The 25,533-nt window shown below is 48.2% G+C and overlaps 1 protein-coding gene and 1 long non-coding RNA gene across 3 annotated transcripts in view; one reads left to right on the top strand and one right to left on the bottom strand.

The window, feature by feature from the left end:
* Window positions 1-10,905: 10,905 nt before the first annotated feature.
* The window catches only part of LOC308482575, a 35,907-nt gene continuing 21,279 nt past the window's right edge, over window positions 10,906-25,533 (bottom strand). The window contains exon 3 of the long non-coding RNA XR_013989326.1: window positions 10,906-11,098. This is a non-coding gene — a long non-coding RNA (uncharacterized lncRNA). The remainder of the gene's footprint in view (window positions 11,099-25,533) is intronic.
* CD164L2 (CD164 molecule like 2) overlaps window positions 14,560-25,533 on the top strand; it is a 39,777-nt gene continuing 28,803 nt past the window's right edge. Inside the window, exon 1 of one of the 2 annotated variants that reach the window (XM_081015805.1) lies at window positions 14,560-14,846. In XM_081015805.1, coding sequence (XP_080871931.1) covers window positions 14,756-14,846 — 91 coding nt within the window. In that variant the 5' untranslated portion in view covers window positions 14,560-14,755. The remainder of the gene's footprint in view (window positions 14,847-25,533) is intronic. The other variant, XM_081015806.1, reaches the window with a different exon arrangement.

Here is a 25,533-nt window from a genome sequence, read left to right as displayed (position 1 = left end):
TTAATTGCTTGCCTAATCCCCCCGCTTTTCCTTGTGGCCTGTTTTGGCATTGATCTGATCTGATTTGATTCTGGAGGAGATTGCGTGAGCTGGACTGTCTGTCAACCTCCGTAAGCCCTTGAGACCTTGGGGTCCTGCATGGTTTATCGAAAGGCTGCTTTGCCGAGGTCTGATCGGCCTGGAGACTTATGTGCGGTTTCATAGCAACAGAGGGAAATAGCTGTGGTGAGGCTGGTGTGCGTATGCGAGAGACAGAGAGAGGGTCAGAGGGGGCTGCCTGGAATTATTGTCAGTGATGTGTTTGATTTAAGTTTTGAATCCTGCTAAAAAATCCAACCTGGGAAGCCTGTAAGCAGAGCATGAATGCAACAGCAACTCTCCTCACTTGTGATTTTCAGAAACTGCTATATATAAGAGACTCAAGGCCTCTGACAGTAGAGGAAGAACATCGCTGCCATGGCTAGTAGCTTTATCTTTCCCAGATTGGTCTGATCCTCTTTTAAAGCCATCTCAGTTTGTGGTCCTCACAGCATCTTGTGGCAGCGAGTTCCATGTTTACTGTACTCTGTTTGAAAAAGTTCTTTCTTTGGTCTGTGCTGAGTCTTCCACCATTCAGCTTCAGTGGATGGCCCCGGGGTTATGATAATGAGGGGAGTCAGGTGGAAACTAGGAATGCTCTATGGTGGAAGCATGTATACAGCTGTGTGCATTATAATACTCTGTTTGTTCAGCCCGGACACTGAGGTCCAGCTCTGAGGGCCTTCTGGTGGTTCCCTCACTGTGAGAAGTGAGGTTACAGGGAACCAGGCAGAGGGCCTTCTCTGTAGTGGTGCCTGCCCTGTGGAACGCCCTTCCATCAGACATCAAGGAAATAAATCACTGTCTGACTTTTAGAAGACACCTGAAGGCAGCCCTGTTTAGGGAAGTTTTTAAGTTTGATGTTTTATTGTGTTTTTAATATCCTGTTGGAAGCTGCCCAGAGTGGCTAGGGAGGCCCGGCCAGATGGGTGGGGTAAATTATTATTATTATTGTTGTTGTTGTTGTTGTTGTCACTTAAATAAAGCAGGCAGAGACCAGAGAGAAAATCCTGGCAGCCCTTCACTGAACAAAGGGAACACAACAGCATATATAACTTGGGGAGAAAGAAGCAGAGTCGCTTTGCCTTTTTGGGAAAGGCCTTGTTGAGAAAAGTTCAACCAAACTTCCAGAGGAAAGCTGCCTCTGAGCTGCAAAACGAAACAGAGCATATGCTGCCTCTTTGAGGATCTTGCCACTCTTTGGTTGCTAAGCAACACTGCTGCCACCTGCTTAGCCAGTGGATTTACTGACAACTGTGTTAACCCCTAAGTGACAAACTGAATGATCCCTGCTGTTGCCCTTCCAGAAGGTTTGTATATACCATTCCACCTTGCTACACCCCATCTTTCACTGGCTACCATGGTTTGCTGGTGTTGCTTGCCTGAGAAGCCAGTCCTGCAGGGCTAAGGATGTGGGCGTAGGTGCCCTAGAAGCCACATGTGTCCCTGTCATTGACTCATTGATTTGCGGGGGATGCAAAAGATGCCTCAAAGGTAATCTCCAAAGTAAATTTGCCAGTTCTGGCCATGCTCCCACTGCCCAGTGAATCACTGCACAGAGATGGCTCACTGTATAATATTTAGTGATATAGTCCCATAATCATAAGAGTTGGAAGGTGCCTCAGAGGTCATCTAGTATGACTATCTGCTCAGTGCAGGATCTGCAGTGCAGGATACAACCACAGCAGGAGCCACCCATGTAGCACCTATGAATGCTATGGCACTCTTGAAGTCTTCCCTTGGCACCTACAAAGTCTCTTACACATACACACACACACTGCCCCCTTGGTTATGAAGTGGTGAGGATGGGGACCTTTTTCATCCTTGAAAATCACATAGAGCTGAAGGAGGACATTGGAAGGAGCCACGCTTTCCCACTTCCTCGCTCAGCTTCATGCACATTTGATGGCTCAGATTAATTCCACGGGATTTGGCCCTTGGGGAAGTGAAGTGTGTGCATGCAACACTTTCTCTCTGGTCTCTTGGGGCGCAGGGTGGGTGATCTGGGAAAGCGGAAAGAAAACTGACCAGAGAAGGTGGTGTCCATATCACTCACTGACGAATGGCCTCAGGTGCTTGGCAACCGCTGAAGGAAACAGCATCCATGGCAGATGGCGTCCCAGCCTTGGACTAAATCCCTCCAGTGAAGGAGAGTACACTACCTCCAAGGGCAGCCAGTCCTTCTGTGGAACATCTCGTATTGTTAGGATAAAGTTCCAGTGAAAGCTGCTTGCCTCTAGCCATTGCTTCTAGTCATGGCCTCCTGAATCACAGACCTGTAAGTTGGAAGGGACCCCGTGGGTCACCTAGCCCAACCCTCTGCAATGCAGGAATCCTGGCAACAGCCTTCTGGTTAACAGACAGATGCACCGACCCATTGCACCACCTGAGGGTCTACCTGAATGACCTTTCAGGTTGGGATGGAGTACAGCTCCCCATCATCCCTTGCCAATGGCCCTGCTGATGGGAGATGATGTCCAACAACATGGGGAAGGTTGCAGGCTCCCCATCTTTACTCTGGAGCAACAGCTTGGCATGTGGCAGCAGACTAGGCTATCTGGGTGCTCAGGACCTGCTTCTTGATCCAAGGTCAAAACTGCCCACCCAGCCTCCACAATTGGCCTACAACCGGAGGGATAGCTCAGTTGGCTGAGCATGAGACTCTTAATCTCAGGGTTGTGGGTTCGATCCCCAGGTTCGGCAAAAGATCCCTGCATTGCAGGGGGCTGAATAAGATGATCCTTGTGTCCCTAACTCTGGGATTCTATGATTCTATTCTATTTTATCTATCTATCTATCTTAGTTTTTTAACATATCAGTTCCAACATTCATATAACATAAACTCTTATCTTATACAGTATTTTTGACTTCCATCAACACCTCTGATGATTTTCCGTTCTTTATCACATATTCTGCATTTCTTAATTTCTCTATTACTCTTAATTATCATTAACTAATAATTCTTCTCATAATCTTTCTTGTAATATTTCACATAGTCCTCCTTACAAAACTTTGTGCAATCCTACTAGCGTAATCTGTTCATTACTATTACTTTTCAAATAGTTCATATATTTACTCCAGTCTTCTAAGAATCTCTGGTCTCGCAGGTTTCAAATCCTTCCTGTTAATTTATCTAATTCTGCATAGTCCATCAGTTTCATCCTCCATTCTTCTTTCATCGGTAGTTCTTCTTGCTTCCATTTTTGTGCCATGATTCTATGATTCTAAGGCCGTTTCACCTAAGCCCAGTGCAGCTAGAAAGCAGCAGTTGGGAGCTTAAACCCAGCCCCTGATTGTTCCTTTGCTGGAGCAAAGCGTGGTCCCCCTGCTCATCAGCTGATGGGGATGAAAAGGCTCCATTTTAGAAGCGGTTTCAATGGGAATGCTTTGTGCTATTGGAGCACCAAAGCCCCTTGACACTGCAGCTCCCAAACACCTGACAGCCAGCTGGCACTTGGGAAGTGCTGCAAAACAGGTTTCGACAGATAAAAGGGGCAACCCACCTGACATCATGATGACATTAGGTGTTTGGCAGGTACATTGTCCCACCCCCTGTCAGTTGTCCTATGGGAGTGGGGCTAGAGAAGGATCCTGCCCTCCATCCCCCCAAAGTCCCCAGCATCTGGTTTACACTGAGTGGCAAAGGCTCTCCAGGATATAAGACTTCTGCTCCTGCAGATGCTGGGAGTTGAGCCTGGGACCTTCTGCATGCCAAGAAGATATTCTGTCACTGAGCATCTGACCTTTCCCCTTGTTCAGATTTGCTTCTGTGTGAGCTCTGTCCTCAGACCAGTTATGACGTGTGTACTATGGGGGAGAAAACCCTCTCTCTTGCAATGTTGGGCTTGTGTAGTGTTGGTCCTTCGCATAGCCAAAGCAGCACCATCCAGACATGAGAGGAAAATGTTGGCTGGCTCAGGGAAAGGTTTATGGAAGTGCAAGCAGCCCAATGAGGACCGAGCATGCTTGGCAACCACAGAATGCTGTTTGCCTCGGGTGGTGGAATGGAAAGCTCAGGGAAAGGGCATGGCTTGCTGGCTGGCACCTTGAACAGGAGCCTCCACACTCAGGTCCCATCCATATCCATTTAAAGCACATGGCTTTACCAAAAATTAGCTGTCATTCCTTCATTGCAGCGGGTTGGACTAATGACCCTCGAGGTCATTCCAATCCTACAATTCTGATACTATATAGTGTGGATCTTTTCTGAGTATTTGTAGCAGGTCATAGGTAAAGGTAAAGGGACCCCTAACCATTAGGTCCAGTCGTGACTGACTCTGGGGTTGCGGCGCTCATCTTGCTTTATTGGCCAAGGGAGCCGGTATACAGCTTCTGGGTCATGTGGCCAGCATGACTAAGCTGTTTCTGGTGAACCAGAGCAGCGCACAGAAATGCCGTTTACCTTCCCGCCAGAGTGGTACCTATTTATCTACTTGCGCTTTGACGTGCTTTTGAACTGCTAGGTTGGCAGGAGCAGGGACCGAGCAACGGGAGCTCACCCTGTCACTGGGATTCAAACCGCCGACCTTCTGATCAGCATAGAATTGTATAGTTGGAGGGGACTCTGAGGGTCATCTAGTCCAACCCCCTGCAATGCAGGAATCTCAGCTAAAGCATCCCTGACAGATGCCCATCCAACCTCTGCTTAAAAACCTCCAAGGAAGGAGATGGTTCCATGAGCAAACAGTTCTTACCAGATTCCACAGTGGGTTATTTTCTGAGCTTCAGCAAAGCGAGGGAGCCCTTCTCCACCACCCCTGCCTCCTGTCCTGCTCTCCTTGATTCTTGCAGGCGACCCCCCAGGTCGAAAGATGCTGATGCATGTGTCCGCTCACGAATGCTCACAATTGTGTGTGTACCCAGAGACAGGTCCTCTGCTTCTCAAGGAACCTTCTTGCCATTAGCCTTGAAAGGCTTCCATCCTTGAGGGAGTCGTCATTAGCCGTGGTAATTTCCAGAGCTCATAAAACAAGGAGTAAAAAGAAAGTGTGCGAGTGACGGGGGGGGGGAGAGGAGGAAACCCATTAAAGTGATTATTAATATTCCAGGCACCTATGCAGAGAAGCTGCAGAGTGTTTACGCTGCGATCCCTCGGCGCAGGATGAGGTGTCAGCTACACAGCGCAGGAGGGTGTTGTGGTCTCCAAAGGTTTTGCACTGCTAGGTTTACAATTCATCCCCTCAGACGCACAAATGTTTCACTCAGAACTGCAGCAAAAAGGAATCAATACTGTCGTCTTTGAACACTGCAACTTCTGTAGGCATTCTGTAGGCATTTTAATTGTCCCCTCTCTCCCCAAACCCGGTAGACCCAGAGAGCACCGTTCTAGCATCTATCACACATGCTAGGGACATTGCCTTTCCCCCTCATTTGCCAGGGTTCCTGTGCCATTAGCAGCTTGCAAAACAGGTAGGCATTCAGCAGGTGAAGTGCACCTTCAAAGCAGCATCTGTTGAATTCTTAGCAGTTGTGGAGCTGCTCACCTCCATGCCAGGAAAGATAAAGAGAGATGAGTCCTTTGGATTGCACAGGTTGCTCAGATTTCTTAAAAAACAAAAACCCCAGCACCCCAAATTTATATACAACTGTAAAGAAAAATTCAGGTTGAGACCAGGCTCTACAGTCCACACAATGGACAAAGGTGTGGAATGCAGTGCTTAGGAATTCCCTCCCCTACCTAGCTGGATTGAACCAGCATTAGGAACAACTTGTGTGACAGCCACACCTTACATTTAAAGCACATGGCTTCCCCCAAAGAATCCTGGGAGTTATAGTTTGTTAAGGGTGCTGGGAATTGTAGTTCTGTGAGGGAGTAAACTCAAGTTCCCGTTATTCTTTGAGAGGAAGCGACCGCTGTTGAAGTCGTATAAATGTAGTTTAAATGCACACTGTGGATGCAGCGATAGGAAGCTCCCTTGAAGCAGGTCCAACTTTCCATGTTGCCTGGTTGCATAGTTTACTCTGACCGGCAGCAATTCTCCAGGCAGGAGTTCTTTCCCATCCTGTGGTACCAGGGGTCTTTTAACTGGAGATGCCAGAGGCCATCTTGTAGCTCCTTGAAGACAGATATGCCTGTAGAGTTCTATGCATGCCCAGTTCTAAGCATGAAGGGTTTTGCCCAAAACTTACTGATGAACCCATGAAGGTCAGAGTACGCAATCCCTATTACACCACTTCCACAATTTCTTAAACATCTGAGAAGGGATCTCTCTCATCACACCTACACCATACATTTAGAGCACGTGGCTTCCCGAAAGTACCCTCTGGGAACTTTAGTTTACCACCCGCATAGCACTACAGTTCCCAGCACCTTTACTAAACTACAGTTTTAAATGTGTGTTGGGTGTGTTTTCAGGGTACAGTGTGGGTGCTCTTCCCTTGTTCCATAGGGCACCCCCTGCTGGGTGAAGCAAGGATTGCTGCAGCGGTTGGGACCTTCACTGAGTTGTTCTTTCACCCATCCTTTCCTTGACAAACTGCTGGCCACTCAGCTGTGGTGCTTTGCTTAGAAGAAGGCACGTGTCTGCCTGAAAGACTCTCCCTGGTGACTTACCGCCACATGGATCCCTTCTCCCCCATCCCAGATGTGTGGCAGTGTTCATCAGCACAAGCTCAGAGGGACACCTTTTATAATTCACGACAGCCCGTCTTCTCAGTGCTGAGCCCTGGTGTTTCAAAGCACACTCCACAGAGGGGCTTAGCTTGAATGGAAACCCCCTTAGGTCACGCTCACCCCATGCCCGGCCTCCCACAGACCACCCGCTCTCTCCCCCGCCTCTTCTCCTTGAGTCAGACTGCAAAGCAAAATTAGACGTGGCTCATTCTCCAGGGCCCAGTCAGCTGCCGCCTTTGATTAGGATTCTACGCACCGCCTTCCTTTCCCCACCTCTGATGAGCTGTCAGAGCAGAGTTGGCAGCGGGGAAGCATCACTGTGGTGGCATTGTTGTTGTTGCTGCCACTGCAGCAGTGGATTTTTCCTTTCCCGGGGATGAACATCACCAAGCGAGGGAGTGGGGACCCTGTCACAGCATCCCTCCTTGCTGTTTTGGCTCTCACACCGATTCCTAACCCAGCAGTAACAACCCACTCATTAGGCCTACCAACTCAGCTGCTGCTGCAGTCTCCAGAAGCCAGGTAGCTCCCCCATTCCAACCCAGAAGCATTGCTAGCAATGCAGGAAGCTGTCTTATACTCAGCCAGACTGCCTGCCCTTTTCAGCTCAGGGCTGTTGGCACTAACTGGCAGCAACTGCAGGGTTGGGGGCAGGGTTCACGCCCAACCCTACCTGGAGATCATAGAATTGTAGAGTTGGGACCCTGTGGACTATCTAGTCCAGCCCCCTGCAACGCGGGAATATGCAGCTGTTTTGAGGGGGGGGATCCTGTTTCCAAACAGGCATTTGTTCAAGCAGGACACCTGTAGCCAGTCTAAATAAGAAAGGACATGCTGGTTTTCCATACATTTGGAGCTCAGAGGTTAAACTTGGAAATGAAATTTCTCCTGCAGGTTTTACTTAGCTGAAGCAGAAATAAATAATAATAATAATAATAATAATAATAATAATAATAATATTTATACCCTGCCCATCTGGCTGGGTTTCCCCAGCCACTCTGGGCGGCTTCCAACAAAGTATTAAAATACAGTGGTCTGTTAAACATTAAAAGCTTCCCTAAACAGGGCTGCCTTCAGATGTCTTCTAAAAGTCTGATAGTTGTTCTTCTCTTTGACATCTGGTGGGAGGCTGTTCCACAGGGCGGGTGCCACTACCGAGAAGGCCCTCTGCCTGGTTCCCTGTAACTTGGCTTCTCACAGTGAGGGAACCGCCAGAAGGCCCTCAGCGCTGGACCTTATTTGTTTACAGCATGAATGCTCCAGTTCATTTGCTTTACATGTTCATTATGGTGATTCCCACAAAGTTGCTCCTCCCATTTCTAGCGTCCTGACTCAGTTGCTGAATCTTCCATTGTGAGCCATGATAATCTGCTCAGGAGATTCCCATCCTCAGAAGGTGGTGGACTCTCCTTCCTTGCAGGTTTTTTGTAATACAGGTTGGATGCTCATCGGTCCCGGATTCTTTAGCTGTGATTCCTGAATTGCAGGAGGTAGGACCAGATAACGCTTGTTAACTCATTCAGCTATATTTTATGCTGGGGTGGGGACTGAGTAGAAGGGAAGGAATCACCAGATTCTGAAGAGAGCCATTGTGGTGTAATGGTTAGAATGGCGGACTAGGACCTGGGAGACCAGGGTTCCCAACCCCACTCAGCCATGAAGCTCACCTTGGGCCAGCCACCATCTCTCAGCCTAACCTACCTGGCAGGACTGTTGGGATGATAAAACTGGGAGAGAGCCATACATGCCACCTCAAGCTCCTTGGAGGGAAGCTGTGGTGTAGATGTCATCATAATACAGAAAAATAAAGAAGTTGAGTGGCAACTTGGACTGATCAGGTGATGAGCCTGAGATTTGCCGGACCATATTAGGAGCTGATGGATTGGTGTGCAGCACCCCTACGTGGTGAACCACTGAACTGCATGTGGCAGCCTTCCTAGTGAAATACCTTAAGCCCCTGTAACAATCCATCTGGATCTCCATTGAATTCTGCTCTTTTTCTGCATGGCATGTTGATACTTATATTATCTCTTTTCCCTTTCCTTTGGATTTTATAATACATCACATATTATATACTATATGTGTATGTTCTTCCATGCAAGTCTTTTGGAGACCCGTTAGGTGACAAGCTACAAACAAGTTTAATAAATAACACTACAATATAGATAAAAGATACTGAATCAACACAAACAGCCCTGCATCATCCAGCCTTTGCCAACCTGGTGCTTTGGAACAACAGCTCCCGTCAGCCCCAGCTGGAGGGTGCAAAGTTGGAAAAGGCTGCCCTAGTTGGTGCATCCACTTCCATGCCAGCACACTTTCCTCCTCCCCCCCCCCATTTGTCAGATCATGCATGGAAATACCCATGCAATCAAAACAAAAGCTGCCAATGCAGCACTGGGAAAAGGCCCCCAGGGAGCAACTTCAAGGCAGTGCCAGCTGTGCCACAAGTAACCTGTTATTAACCCAGGGAAAATAGGACGCTGCCTTATACTGAATCAGACCATTGGTCCATCTCGCTCAATATTGTCTACACTGACTGAGCTCTCTAGGGTTTCTGGCAGGCCCTGCTTGGAGGTGCTGGGGCTTGGGACGTTCTGCATGCAAGGCAGATGCTCTATCCCAGAGCTACCATTGCCCTTACAGGAGGGGTGTTACTGCAGAACAACCAAATAATAAATGCAGGTATCTGAATGTGCTTAAATGTTACTTCAGTGAATTCCCTCTTTGCAGTTGGGGCCTATATGTACTCATGCTTGATGGCCACTTCAGATCCACCCTGTGACATGTGAACCTAAGAAGCTGCCTTGTACCAAGTCAGGCTATTGGTCCATCTATCTCAGCATTATCCACACTGACTGGCAACATCTCTCCAGAGTTTTGGATAGAAGTTTTTTCCAGCCCTCGCTGGAGATGCCAGGGATTGAACCGGTGACTTTCTGCATTCAAATCAGATGCTCTGCCACTGAGATATAGTCCTTTCTCTGGTTCCCACACACCACAGGAATCATGGGAAGTGGCTTTATGCCAAGCTGGACTAGCTAAGTATTGTCTATGCCAGGGGTTGGCAACCTTCGCAGCCCTCCAGGCCACCCCATTTGATATCAGATGTGAGATGATGAAGGGTAAAGCAGGGCCTGCAATGGAACCACCAGGAGCTGGGCTCCCAAAGGATCCTTTACCCTGGAACAAAGTGTGCTTTCAACTACCCATTGGAAGCTGATGGTGCGGTAGGTGCACACTTTGCACAAGGAGAAGGAAGTGGTTTGATGGAACTGCTTCTCTCACCCAGTCTGCTTATATACCACCAGGGGAAGGGAGAGATAAAGGGAATAATTCTTTCTCCTCTTTCTCCCCGCCCCCCCACCCCCGCAGCTACCGCTCCTGCTCCTGGTGTAAACAAGAGAAGAAAGCCTGTATTTTTAAAACACATGCTTTCTTCTCTTCCTCCTCCAGGGCAGGAGAGCCACAAGCAGAGAAATCTTTCTCAGCTTCATTCCCTAAGGGATTTTGACAGGTAGCTGCCAATTTTGGCCCTTCAGGCTGATCTGGATAAGGATCTTGTCTGTGAAGCCAAAAAAAGATTCCCCACCCTTGGTCTACACTGGCTGGTAGTGGCTCTCCAGGGTGTTAAGCACAGAAATATTTCTTGTACCACCCCTACTTGATTTTCCTTTCAGGTAGGTAGCCGAGTTGGTCTGACGCAGTCAAAATAAATAAAAAAATTAAGGAATTGCCCAGTAGCACCTTAGAGACCATCTAATTTTGTTCTGGGTATAAGCTTTTGTGTGCATGCACACTTCTTCAGATACACTGAAACAGAAGTCACCAGATCCTTATGTAAAGTGGGAGGGTGGGGTGGAGTTTTTCTCAGAAGGGTAGAAGGAGATGGGTAATTGACTCAATGGGTGTCGTAAACCTGTTGATGACTGTGAAAGACTGCAACTAGTCCTACAGGAAAAAGCAAAGGATAGTATGCAGATGACCAAAAATAGCTTTAACATATGTAATGAGACAAGAATCCAATATCTCTGTTCAGACCAGGTCTCTCCATAGTTTTCAGTTTAGTAATAAGTTGTAATTCAGCAACTTCTCTTTCAAGTCTAGAATTTCAGAAATAGATTTGTCACAACTTATTACTAAAATGAAAACTATGGAGAGACCTGGTCTTGATTTTTTTATTTTTTAAAAATTGATTTTCCTTCTCTCTCTTTCTTCCCCGATAAGGAGGTTGCTGGGGGTCGAACCACAGACTTTATGTATGCAGGGCACTGAACCATGGTCCTTCCCAGCTTATATGGTTCTCGGAGGTCTCTCTAGGCCCCTCTTCCAAGCCATACCCTCATCTGCTCTTCTTGGTGTGTTTGCTTAACTGGTCTTTGAATTCTGATAATACCTCTTCCTTGCCTGGATGGGGGAAAGAGAGGGGTGTATGGTAGAAACTAGGCTACTGTGCATATGTAGAATTGACGCCCATCTCCCCGCCCACTTTTGCTTCTGGCCCCGCCCACCACTGCCACAGGCCCCTTGGGAGGTTACCCAGAAGGCCTGAGGAAAGGTTTCCCACTGCTGAGGTAACCTAAGCTCACCTGATCACACACTTCTGGAGATAACTGGAAAACAACTCTGCTGTCATTTATTTCTTTATGTGTTGAAATAATATTTTAATAGGAGAGTTAAAACCCTGCTCCCCTTAACCCAGAACTATAAAACAAATAAAATCTCCAGAAAACTCAACACTTGCACACACACTCCTCCCAAGCATTATTTTGGCCTGGATTTTCAAAAGTGCTTCCCCAATTCTGGAAGTTGTGTTGCCATAGTAACGGTCTCTTGAGTGATTTATGGCTCCCCTGCGAAATGTTTTGGATATAGCAGGCCAACCAAAGGCAGGCTGAGACGATCCAACAGGCCACAGCAAGAGAATACTAGGTGTGGGGGGCATTCAGTCATTTAAATGGCAAACCTATCTCATCTGTACTTTCCAAAACAATACGACAACCAAATATGACGACCAAAACACAGCCGTCCTTTGAAATTTGTACTTAAGTGAATTTTGCAGAGCAGCTCTCCAGGCATAGAGATGTGGCACAGAGTTGGATCTGGCTGGACTAAGTTTCCAATAATGTTGCTAATTCCCGCCCCCATACCTGGAGTCCAGAAAGTATGTGCCCACAGGCCCCTCCACTATATGTGCCAATAATTCCCTATGGCTCCTCAGTGCCTCCAAGAGGACTTACTCCTTGAGTTTTGAATATGTGCTGTTTGCACAGGTGTGAGGAACCATCTATGAGCAATCTTCATAGCATGGAATTTTCTGCAACTGAATAGAATAGTTTCAAAGAACAGGGTTTATTCCACCAGCTCCGGCTTTCATGCATCCAGGGACCATTCAGAAATTCAGTGTGTGCCTCTCATGGTCATGCAGAAGGAAACTTTATCTACTTCAATGGCCATTCTCCAGCATTCCTGTTAGTGCCTCCTCCAGCCTTTGTCCTCCAGCTGTTTTGAACTACCAGGTTGGGGTAGGCTGATTGGGTGTGCATTACTACTTGCCTGTGAGTTGGATCTGGGCTAAAACTTCATCCGTGGCTCTTTTCCCAATTGCTCAAAGCACTTCTCACACCAGACAAGAACTCTGTAAGGTAGGCCAGTACACAATACTGTATGTACTAACTTGCCTGCTGACTTTGTCCTAGTAATCCACTAGGGGGCGATTTTAGCTAATGTTATTCTCAACTTGCATTCTTACAGGTTTTCCCAATTTAAGCATTTGTCTGGTGCTATTTTATGCATTCACTTTGCAGGTATGTGTGTTAAAGTTGCCAGGAAATGCTTATAGGCCAGCATGCATGATTAGAAGAGAGAGTTTATTTCTTCAGGCAGTTGTATGTGTTTACTTATTGTGATTGCACACAACGCATGGCATTCTCCTAAATAAAACTGAGTAAGTTGAATGGATCAAATCCCTAGGCTCTTTGTGCCCTGGGTCTTGACAGGGGACAATGGGCATCAATGGAAAATTTGACTATCCCTTTCAAGCCTACAGCCACACCACCCTGAATGCACCCAATCCCGTCCGATCTCGGAAGTTAAGCAGGGTCGGGCCTGGTTAACTTGGATGGGAGACTATCTCTTTCAAAAGCTATCTGACACAGGTTCCCACACCAAGCATTTTTCCCTAGCTGAAAAGGGTCCTTGAACTCTGATAGTGCCTCTTACTTGTCCAGATGGAGGACAGAGAGGTGCAGGCAGGAGGGTGTAGAAACTAGCCTATGGCACAAAAAGGTAGTTTTTCAGTCTGCTTGTGCAACTGGCATGTAGCCCCTGGAAGGTTGTTCAGGTGGAAGTGTGGCCCTCCAGCTGAAAAAGGTTTCCCACCCCTGCCCTTAACTGGCCTGCTGTCCTCAGGTGTGGTGGAAGATAATGTGACACCTGTCCTTAAAGATCTGCAGTGGCTGCCTGTTTGCTACAGAGGCTGATTTAAAGTGCTGGCTTTGGTCTATAAAGCTGACCAGGGGTCAGCAAACTTTTTCAGCAGGGGGCTGGTCCACTGTCCCTCAGACCTTGTGGGTTGCCGGACTATATTCTGGGGTAAAAAATGAACGAATTCCTATGCCCCACAAATAACCCTGAGATGCATTTTAAATAAAAGCACACATTCTACTCATGTAAAAACACGCTGATTCCCAGACGGTCCGCGGGCCGGATTTAGAAGGCAATTGGGCCGGATCCAGCCCCCAGGCCTTAGTTTGCCTACCCATGCTCTATACTGCTTTGGCCCCAAGTACTTGAAGGATTGCATTCCTTCCTTCTGGCTGACCCATGCTGTAAGATCTATGGAGGAGACCCTGCTCATAGTTCCACCTACAGCTACAGTCCACGGTGCGACTACATGCACAGTTGTTTCTGGAGGCCTGACCAGATGCTTCTGGTGACATGGAGGTTCTTTTTAAAAACATTTATATGTTTACAGTGTGGCACCAGTGTTATAGCCTCATCTGTACTGGCTTTTGAAGGCATCTCTATTGACACAGTCATTCCCCTGATCACTCAGTGTCTTGTTTTAATTGCTGTGTTGTTTCAGTTGGATTGATTTATTTCATACTTTAATTATGGGTGTCTATATTTCAGTGTTTTATGATACTGCTTTACTGCATATCTCCAGTATGGATTTTTATATTTCAGTATCATGAAATTTTATTCTTATGCTTTGTGAATTGCATAGAAGCCTATTTTGGCATCAAGCAGCATATAAATATAATAATAATATGAAGATGGGTGATGCAAAACCCACAGCGTTATTAATTAATATATACCACTTACATGCCAAGATTACTTCCGGAAGCCAGCCACTGGATCCTTTCTGATTTTTATACAGTAATTTTAACTTTCACTATTCTTATTTTATTTACATTGTTGCTTTTATCACCTTTGCATCGATGTGTGTATCTCACGAATGCTTTTCTGTAGCACTCTTTGGGTTTAAAAGGCAGGACAAAAAATATAATGACATTTCCCCTAATTACTGCAGGTAGCAAAACCTGCAAGGCAGGCCTATGATCATGTGCAGAGTGGGTGCGGGAGAAAAACACACTGCACGCGCGCACGGACACCTTTTTATTCATCATCACCGTATAAAACTTCCAGGATGGAGCCTGCTTCTTAATTGCAGCAGCTCAAATTAAGCGGGTGAGCTCTTTGTTTTGGCGAAGGTTCTTTGGGTTCCGCTTACGCACGGCGGCTCCTCAGCATAAGAAACGGACGCGCGCCGCGGCGTGCGAGGGAGGCGAGGACCCGCCCCTCTCCGGGGGGGGGCGGAGCTGCTAGAGCCCCGCCGGCGCACCTGCCTGCCCCACCCCCTTGAATTCCTCCCCCGGTCCCCGCCCGCGCGCGCCTCTGCTCGCTGACTCGCCTCCTCCTCCTCCTGCTGCTGCTCGGTTGCGTCCCCGGGAGCCCCGATCACTTTACAGGCGATCATTGTTCCCAAAGTGAAAAACAAGCGCCACTCTGAGCTGGGCGCTCGCTGCTGGCGCTGCTGCTTGCTCCGGAGAGGACCCAGACATGCCTCCTGCTGCGGCCCGCGCCTGGCACCTGCGGGCGGCGCTCCTCTGCGCCCTGATTTGCGCGCACGGCGGTGTCCCCAGCCAGGCAGGTGGGTGAGATCCGGCGTGGGTTTGTCTGTCTCTCTTTCCCCACCCCCGCCGCCCTTCCTAAGCCCCATTCCATTCCACCCCACCCCCTCTTCCACTGGGGGAGGTCTCTCTCGCTCTCGGAAAGGGGGGCGGCGTGCGCGCGGGAAGTTTTGGAGCTCTCGCTTTCCCCGAGGTGGGCTGGATCGTGGGCCAACGGCCGGTTCCGCCGAGCCAGTCACTAGAGGACCTAGCGGTGGGCGGGCGAGTTTGCTTCCTGGGACAGGGTTGGTCCAACCCGACCTTCGCTCCGCGGGAGAGACTCGGCGTTACTTGCGGCTCTTTAGTGGGTAATAAGGCGTTACTTTGATCCACGAGGAGCCTCTCTGGGAAAGGACTTGGAAGTTCTCTCCTTGGTTCCTTTCTTAACCAAAGAGCAGCGCCTGCTCTTCTGAATTGCCATTGCACGCGTGTTTGTTGGACTCCAACTCCCAGCAGCCCCAGTACAGCCGGGATAGTGGGACTTAAGAGTCCAGCAACAGTTTGAGGGCCACAAGTTTTTCATCTCTGCTTTTAGAAGAAGTCACTCTCATGTTGGCATTCATGCTGTGCGTATAGGCCATCATTTTGGTTTTATTCTTGAACTTCGGAGGAATTCAGAGCAACATTCCTGCCGTTGTCATCATTAATCCTCACAACCGTCCTGTGAGGTTCAACTACTATATGTGTGTGTCTCGGAGAGAGAGAGAGGGACGCAAGGGCACTGAGTGGAACCAGCTTTCTCTTCTCAAAGTTTGATGCTTGATAGGCCACATGTATAGCCAGCGTGCAAATTGATGTTTGGCATTTGATTTAAGAGAAGCTTGGCACACAGGAATGGCCCATCCACAGTCCTGGATAATTCATAGCATAGATATCCCTTTCTGTCATGTTGGAATGAAAATATAGACCTGCTATGTGGCAGGTGTGGAAACAGGCAAATTCAGCACTAGAGATCATTCCTGAAAGAATTGGAAATTAATAAGCAGATAGCGTAATGCAAATGCTGGGTACAGTTCTTGCCACTTCTCGCCTCAAAAATGATATTGTAGAGTTGGGAAATGTTTAGGAAAGGGCAACCAAAATGCTCAAGCAACTCCCCTATGAAGAGAGATTGCAGTGTTTGCGTGTTTTTGAGTTTTGAGAAAAGGCAAGTAAGAGGCAACATAATAGGAATGTATAAAGTTAGACATGGCATGGAGAAGGTAGGTAGGGAAAAGCTCCGCCCCTTTATAACTTGTGAATCTGTAGACATCCAATGAAGCTGAATGTTGGAAGATACAGGACAGATAAAAGAAAATGCTACACAAAGTGAATAGTTAAACTATGGAGTTTGTTCCCACAGGAGGCAATTATGGCCACCAACTTAGATGGCTTTAAAAGAGGATTATACAAATAAATGGGGGATAAGGTTATTCGTAACATTATACAGGAGGCAGCAACGAAAACCATCCCAATGAAAAGGAAATGCAAAAAAGCAAAGTGGCTGTCCAACAAGGCCTTACAAATAGCGGGGGAGAGAAGGCAAGCAAAATGCGAGGGAGATAGTGAAAGATACAGGAAATTGAATGCAGATTTCCAAAAAATAGCAAGGAGAGACAAGAAGGCCTTCTTAAACAAGCAATGCAAAGAAATAGAGGAAAACAATAGAATGGGAAAAACCAGAGATCTGTTCAAGAAAATTGGAGATACGAAAGGAACATTTCGTACAAAGATTTCCATAATAAAAGACAAAAGTGGAAAGGACCTAACAGAAGCAGAAGACATCAAGAAGAGGTGGCAAGAATACACAGAGGAACTATACCAGAAAGAAATGGATGTCTCGTATACCCCAGGTAGTGTGGTTGCTAACCTTGAGCCAGACATCCTGGAGAGTGAAGTCAAATGGGCCTTAGAAAGCACTGCTAATAACAAGGCCAGTGGAAGTGATGGTATTCCAGCTGAACTATTTAAAATTTTAAAAGATGATGCTGTTAAAGTGCTACACTCAATATGCCAGCAAATTTGGAAAACTCAGCAGTGGCCAGAGGATTGGAGATCAGTCTACATCCCAATCCCAAAGAAGGGAAGTGCCAAAGAATGCTCCAACTACCGCACAATTGCACTCATTTCACATGCTAGCAAGGTTATGCTTAAAATTCTACAAGGCAGGCTTAAGCAGTATGTGGACCGAGAACTCCCAGAAGTGCAAGCTGGATTTCGAAGGGGCAGAGGAACCAGAGACCAAATTGCAAACATGCGCTGGATTATGGAGAAAGCTAGAGAGTTCCAGAAAGACATCTACTTCTGCTTCATTGACTATGCAAAAGCCTTTGACTGTGTCGACCACAACAAACTATGGCAAGTTCTTAAAGAAATGGGAGTGCCTGATCACCTCATCTGTCTCCTGAGAAATCTCTATGTGGGACAAGAAGCTACAGTTAGAACTGGATATGGAACAACTGATTGGTTCAAAATTGGGAAAGGAGTACAGCAAGGCTGTATATTGTCTCCCTGCTTATTTAACTTATATGCAGAATTCATCATGTGAAAGGCTGGGCTGGATGAATCCCAAGCCGGAATTAAGATTGCCGGAAGAAATATCAACAACCTCAGATATGCAGATGACACAACCTTGATGGCAGAAAGTGAGGAGGAATTAAAGAACCTTTTAATTAGGGTGAAAGAGGAGAGTGCAAAATACGGTATGAAGCTCAACATCAAAAAAACGAAGATCATGGCCACTGGGCCCATCACCTCCTGGCAAATAGAAGGGGAAGAAATGGAGGCAGTGAGAGATCTTACTTTCTTGGGCTCCATGATCACTGCAGATGGTGACAGCAGTCAAGAAATTAAAAGACGCCTGCTCTTTGGGAGAAAGGCGATGGCAAACCTAGACAACATCTTAAAAAGCAGAGACATCACCTTGCCAACAAAGGTCCGTATAGTAAAAGCCATGGTTTTCCCAGTAGTGATGTATGGAAGTGAGAGCTGGACCATAAAGAAGGCTGATCACCAAAGAATTGATGCTTTTGAACCGTGGTGCTGGAGGAGATTCTTGAGCGTCCCATGGACTGCAAGAAGATCAAACGTATCCATTCTTAAGGAAATCAGCCCTGAGTGCTCACTGGAAGGGACAGCTCGTGAAGCTGAGGCTCCAATACTTTGGCCACCTCATGAGAAGAGAAGACTCCCTGGAAAAGACCCTGATGTTGGGAAAGATTGAGGGCACAAGGAGAAGGGGATGACAGAGGACAAGATGGTTAGACAGCGTTCTCGAAGCTACAAACATGAGGCTGACCAAACTGCGGGAGGCAGTGGAAGATAGGAGTGCCTGGCGTGCTCTGGTCCATGGGGTCACGAAGAGTCGGACACGACTAAACGACTAAACAGCAACAACAACAAGGCTATTCATGGCTACTACACATATTTGCTATGTTCTGCCTCCATGGTTGAAGTTAGTAATGCTTCTGGATGTTGCTAGAAACCACTGAGTGGGGGCAGAGATTTCTCCTGTGCTCAGGTTTTGTTTGTGGGCTTCCCATAAGCTCCTGGTTAGCCGCTGAGCCATGTGGGCCAATGGCTTGAGCCAACTGACTCTTACGTTGATGCAGGGCTTCTTAAATTTGCACATTATTCTTCTGGTCACCCCAGTGCTAATTTAGGTGCAGGCTGGGATGCTGCCTGGGATGCTGAGTGGGCCCAAGCCTTGGGAATTAGTAGGCTGTCCGAATGAAAAACAGGACAGGCCTTCTGCTCCTTTAGTAGTTGTGTAGAAGAGGAAATCTGAGCTTTGTCATACAGGTTGCACTTGCAGAAATGTCATCTTCTGCTTATTAAAAGTTCAGAAGCCCTATCCACCTTTGCACTTGGACACTCTGTGAAGGCATGCTGCCACACAGAAAACTGTATGTAAGCCCAGCCACTGGTGTGTAATTTAAGGGAGTGGCTGTAGAAGGTGCCATGTTCAATCCCCAGCATCTCCAGGTAGGGCTGGGAATGCCACACCCCTTCCTGAAACCCTGGAGGAGCCGCACATTGCCAGCCAGCATAGTAGGTCCTGAACAAGGTAATAAGAAGGAATCTGTAATAAGATAATTTCCTGTGTTCCTAATTCAGCTAAGATCTGCCATCCAGCCATGTTCCTCTTTGGAGGGAAAGGGTTACGGGGAACATCAAGCATTCATTTGTACATATGAATGTCAGATTTGCATCTATACCCACTTAACCTGGTAATAAGCGGAACACATTTGCATGAAACAGCCTGCTCTTACCTTTGTGTAGGGCAATGCAGCTGTGAGTGTTTGAACTGCTTCCAAAAGCAGACTAATGGAGAGAAATCAACGTTTTCATCGGAGGCCTTTCTCTGGGTGCTGCACCTGAGGGAGGTGTACAAGGTGGTCTTTTCAGTGGTGGCCCCTGCCTGTGGAATGTTCTACCCAGGGAAACCTTTCCAGTACTGTCTCTGTTAATCTTTATACAGCAGACTGAATCTAGAAAGCTCTGAGAAATAGAAATAACTTTGCCTGTTGATAGAATAGACCATAAGGTATGTTCTAGGCCAACTTCCTTGCAGAGTGTGTTACACAACCGGGGAGCCACCACTAAGTAGGCCCTCTTCAGAGTTCAGAGTTTCCTCCACTGAAGATGCATGTTAGCATTATTTAGCTCTCATCCCTCTCAGTGTTCAATCTAGGGCATTTATTGCTTTTTAGTAATGTTGTAACCTGAGAAAAAAGAGCTCAAATAGTTGCTTTTCTCCTACTCTGGGTGGGTTTTCAGTCTGCTTTGCATGCAGAAGGTCCCAAGTTCAATCCTTAGCATCTCCAGATAGGGCTAAGACTGTCCTCCATCTGAAAGCCTGGAGAGGTACTTCCAGTCAGTGTAGGCAATACAAAGTTGGCTATGCCAATGGTTTGGCTGAGTATATGGCAACCTCCTATGTTCCTTTGTTTGTATGACAACCTAACATGCAGTGGCCTCTCTGGTTGACATGTGCTCCGCAAACCTGTCACTTAAGGTTTTCCAGGATGCCTGTTGGCTGAGGAAGTGAATCAACACTTTATATATGTGTCCTCTCTCACTATGGATCTGTACCACTGAGCCCTAGGTGTAACCTTGGCACCGAGCCTTTGCCAAGTTGCTGTTGCCTAATTAATGTTGTGAAGTTGTTGTTAGGGTGCCAGTGACAGTTGGATGCATTGTAAGTGTAATCTGAGTCCTTGGGGTTGGGACGGGAAAGGAGAGACTGTAAATAAGTGACCTCTCAAAGAAGCAGAAAAGGCTTTAAAGCAAAGGACGACAAGTGTTGTACAAGTGTTTTAAAAATGCCCCCCTCCCGAGATCCCTTGGGCTCATCCCAAGAAAATTACCCCATAAAAACAAAAGGCTCCCTGATTCTTCAAGGGGTGGGCCTCGTCTCAGTGGTAGAGCATCTGCTTTGCATGCAGAAGGTCCCAGATTTAATCCCTGCCATCTCCCTCCCTGTAAACCTGGGGAGCCATTGCCATTCATGTGTAGACAGGACTGTACTAAATGAACAACTGGTCTGATGACTCCGTATAAGGCAGCAAACTACTGTATATTCCTTTTGGAATGCCTTGATGTTTGAGTTGACAAGGCCTTTGCCCTAATTTTCCCCAAAAAGCTCTTTTTAACGTGCTAAGATCTGTACAATCCTTTTCACCCATCTTTTCAGGGCCCCTTCAGGGAAGGTGCTGCCGTTCCCGTTTTGCAGAGGGGACCCATAGAAAATGGTTTGTCCCAGGTCACCCAGGGAAACCCAAGTCTACAATTCTGTGTGTTCTTTTTCCCCAGTGAGTTCCATTCAGTTGTCAGGCTGACTTTAGTAAGCAAGGATAGATTGGGGTGCAAGTTTCCTAGTTCAGTCCCCAGGAGGACTCCCCTGTGTGAGTGCCTGAGGGCCCTGCTCCTTCCTGCCAGTTACCACCTGGCCCAGGGCGGGGCCTGACAGGCCTCACAAGGACTGCTCCTGCCAACTACTATCTGGCCCAGGGTGGGGCCTCACAAGGACGGTTGTTGCCACTGATGCTGTTACTGCCCAGGAGGACCCGGAGGGGTGCAGAGTTCTTTTTAACATGTTTTAAAATCTCCCTTTCCCTTTAGATTTTTTATATATGGGGGTGGGAGGGATGTTTGGGTGGGCTTGGGAATTTGTTAGATTTTGAAGAATTTGTAATTTTTGCAGTTTTATTTGTATTGTTTTATTGGTTGTTTTTGTTTTTTGTTTTTTTTTGTTTTAGGCTGCGAAAGAATAACATTAATTGCCATCAATGGAGGCTACTATGAGGCTTGGGATTGCTACCGTGGAGGGGCGAGGGAGGTATGGCGGTGGGGGCAGATGTTATAGGCGAAGGGGATCGAGATATGGATATGCTCGTACCCCTTCCAATCTGCGCCTCATCCCGAGGGACGAGGGTAGGGTGAGCAAGGATTACTCACCTCCGTCACTGGTGCTGTGCAATGCCAGGTCTATAGGCAACAAAACCGCCACCCTGTGAGATTTATCTCGCAGGGGGTCGACCTGGCTTGTGTGACGGAGACCTGGGTGCACGAAGGGGCAACAGTTACCTTACGAGAGATGGCGCCCCCGGGTTTCTCCGTCCTCCACCAGTCGCGGACTGTGGGCCGGGGGGGAGGGGTGGCATTATTAATCCGTGAAGATTGTCCTTTCAGGGCTCTACCATCGCCATCGATCCCCGGCATTGAATGTGTTGGCCTAGTGTGGGGCTCCGAGGAGAGCTTGGCTGTCTGGCTGGTGTACCGGCCACCTAGTGCACCAGCAGCCACCCTGTCAGGCCTATTGGAGGCGGTGGCCGGCTGGGCCTTGGAGTTCCCTAACCTATTGGTATTGGGGGACTTCAACATCCATGCTGATGCCACTCCCTCCTCACAGGCTCTGGACCTGGTGTCTTCCATGGCGACACTAGGGCTCTCCCAGTTTGTTTCGGGCCCCACACATCAAGCAGGCCACACGCTGGATTTGATCTTTGGCATAGGTATAGATGTGATCATTTTTCCTTCGATGAAGGTGCCATGGTCTGATCACTATGCTCTGAAAGCCAGGATTGACTTTCCACCCCCACCCTGCTTAGGTGGCGAGCCGATTTGGGCTCGCCCGCAGAGGCTGATGGACCCTGATAGATTCCGCCAAGCCTTGCGGGACCTTGCTCCCCCTGGCGACTCATTGACTGAGCTTGTTGAGGGCTGGAATATCCAGCTCCTGGCAGCCATCAATGAGATCGCACCTAAGCGCCCTCTGCGACCCCGCAGAAACCGGGCTCCCTGGTTTACCAAGGAGCTCCGGAAAACGGCTAGAGCGAGCCTCAGACGGCTAGAGCGAGTATGGCGGGGTGCCCGTGACGGAGCCTCAAGAACATCTTATAGGGCTTTTATGAAAACCTACGAGATGGCGGTGAAGGCTGCTAAGAAGTCTTACTTCTCGACCTCCATTGCATCCGCTAGCTCTCGCCCGGCGCAATTATTTAGTATAATCAGGTCTTTAATGTCCCTTGAGGGACAGCCAAATTTAAATAACAGTTTGACACACAGCTGTGAGGCATTTGCGAGCTTTTTTGCGGAGAAGGTCTTGTTGCTCCGCCATGACCTCCCTGCCAATTTGGATACAATAAAGGAACTGGAGGCCCCTCGACTGTCCTCGGGTCCAGTATTGGACCACTTCAACCGGATATCCCCAGCCGATGTGGACAGACACCTCCGAGCTGGAAAGCCCACCACCTGTCCTCTCGACCCGTGCCCGTCTTGGCTGATTAGAGCGTGTCCAGACGAGGTGCGGGCCCTCCTGGGGGATATCATCAATTTGTCCCTTGGCACGGGGACATTCCCAGGGGAACTGAAGGAGGCAGTGGTGCGCCCGCTCTTAAAGAAAACATCATTAGATCCTTTAGATCTATCCAATTACCGCCCGGTTTTGAATCTTCCATTCCTGCGTAAGGTGATTGAGAGAGCGGTTGCTGAACAGCTTGGTGGGTTTCTGGATGAAACATCGGCTCTGGATCCATTCCAGTCCGGCTTCCACGCTGGTCATGGGACCGAGACGGCTCTGGTTGCCCTAACAGATGATCTTCGTAGACAGCTGGATCGAGGTGGGTCGGGGCTGCTGATTCTTCTAGATCTGTCAGCAGCTTTCGACATGGTCGATCACGAACTTCTGGACCACCGCCTTGCCGACGTGGGGATCCAGGGCACAGTCCTTCAATGGCTGCGCTCGTTTCTCTCTGGTCGGGGACAGAGGGTGGCGCTTGGGGGGGAATTGTCATCGCTCCATTCCTTGGTGTGTGGAGTACCTCAGGGTGCGATACTCTCCCCGATGCTTTTCAACATCTTTATGCGCCCCCTCGCCCAGCTTGTCCGGAGTTTTGGGCTGGGTTGCCATCAGTATGCTGATGACACCCAACTCTATCTGTTGATGGATGGCCATCCTGACTCGGCCCCAGACACACTGACCAGATGTTTGGAAGCTGTGGCTGGATGGTTACGTGGGAGCCGGTTGAAGCTAAATCCTTCGAAGACAGAGGTCCTGTGGCTGGGACGGGACGATATGGGATTGGGGGGGCAACTCCCATCTCTTGTGGGGGCGCAATTAGTGCCAGCACCGTCCGTTAAGAGTTTGGGTGTAATCTTCGACACCTCCCTTTCCATGGAGGCATGGATTGCAGCTACAACAAAGGCGGCATTTTTCCATCTCCGCCAAGCTAAGCAGTTGGCTCCTTACCTCTCTCGCCCTGACCTAGCCACTGTGATCCACGCGACGGTCACCTCCAGACTGGATTATTGTAACTCGCTCTACGTGGGGCTGCCCTTGAGACTGACCCAGAAACTCCAGCGGGTGCAGAATGCTGCAGCGAGACTCCTTACGGGGTCTTCGCTGCGAGATCACATTCACCCGGTGCTATAGCAGCTGCACTGGCTCCTGGTGGAGTACAGGATCAGGTTTAAGGTGCTGGTTTTAACCTTTAAAGCCCTATACGGCCTAGGACCCTCGTACCTACGGGACCGCCTCTCCTGGTATGCCCCACAGAGAAACTTACGGTCTTCAAATAAAAACATCTTGAAGGTCCCAGGCCACAGAGAAGTTAGGCTGGCCTCAACTAGAGCCAGGGCTTTTTCGGCTGTGGCTCCGATCTGGTGGAACACTCTGTCACAAGAGACCAGGGCCCTGCAGGACTTGACATCTTTCCGCAGGGCCTGCAAGACAGAGCTGTTCCACCAGGCCTTTGGCCAGGGCACAGCCTGACTCCCTCCCTCGGCAATCTTCGCGGAGCTCTGGCCCAATGGTTGCCATTGGCTTGAATTAATTAATTTTATAATGAATGATTTTAGAGTGTTGTTTGTGCTGTACTTTTGTACTGTTTTATTGTTGTTAGCCGCCCTGAGCCCGGCTTCGGCTGGGGAGGGCGGGATATAAATAAAAATTATTATTATTATTATTATTATTTCCCACTATACTGCATGGCACACCTGTCTGGCACTTTTAACACCTGTATAGAAGTGGGGTGTCTCTGTTCAGCAGCTAGGGTAAGCACAAGTCATTTAACAACTACAGCAAAAGGGGTGGTCTCTCCTGGATCTTTTGCTATTCGACTTTACTTCCTTACATATGTGTCATTCCTCTGTGCTTGACTTGGTTAGAAAGCAGCAAACTGTTAGTTTGTTTTTAAAATGTGCAACCTGCTTTTCACAGGTGCCTTAAAATGACTTACAAAGAAGACAAAATATAACGTACAAAATATAAAGCATAGATTGAAACATCTGTAGGAGGGAACATCAGAGCTGCACTCCTGAAATAAAACCATTTTGGCATCTGAAACTTCGCCAGGGCAGTGCCTGCCTGGTTTCTACTGGGACGGTGATCCAGAGATTTGGGCCCACTGTCCTGAAGGCTCATGTTGACATGAGTCATGCTTCTGCACCATTGGGAGCCACTAATAGTGCTGCCCCAGATGATATTGGTGATTGGCCTGGGACATACTGGGCAAGACAGTCCTAAAGGTATCCTGAGCCTAAGCTGTTCAGGGCTTGCACTTCTTCAAGAACCTTGAACCTTGCTCAGTAGAAGACGGGAAGCCAGTGCAGGTCTTTTAGCACAGGTGTCATACATCGGCTGTAGTCTCTTCCCATCTCCAGACCAGATCCGAGGGGCAGCCCCACACAGAACACATTGTGGTAATTCAGCCTTGAGGTTGTCAGTGCCTGAACTAATGTAGTCGGGTTTCTGAGCCAAGAGCCCAGCTCCTGCGGGGAACTGCAGGAGATTGTGGCAAGTGCAGGTTGCTAATGACCCAAGCGCAACTCAGGTGAAAAATTGCACTCCCTGGATGTCCCCCTTCTATGCAGGTATTAAAACTGCCAGAACTGGTTCTCCCTTAATAATGCATCTAGTCACTTGTTTTCTCAGGGTATCTGAATGTTCCATGCAGAAAGCAAGGCTCTGCTGTGAAGTGGCATTTAATTGAGTGGAGATCTGTGACACTGCTGTGAGACCCTTGTCTCACTGCCGACTCGCAAGTCTCCTTCTCCCTCCTTGGTTTTGTAAGTAGCTGCATAGGAGAGACTAGCACAGCACAGGGCTATTTTAACTTTCAGCTGCAAGCATGCATGTATGGTCAATCAGCATCAGGGATCAACTTCTTTGAGCATCTCCCATGCTCC

The sequence above is a fragment of the Podarcis pityusensis genome (assembly GCF_964106645.2).
Source record: "Podarcis pityusensis genome assembly, chromosome: 8".
Lineage (NCBI taxonomy): Eukaryota > Metazoa > Chordata > Lepidosauria > Squamata > Lacertidae > Podarcis > Podarcis pityusensis.
The sequence above is the reverse complement of the archived record's forward strand: the minus strand, read 5'-3'. Positions and strand labels throughout refer to the sequence as shown.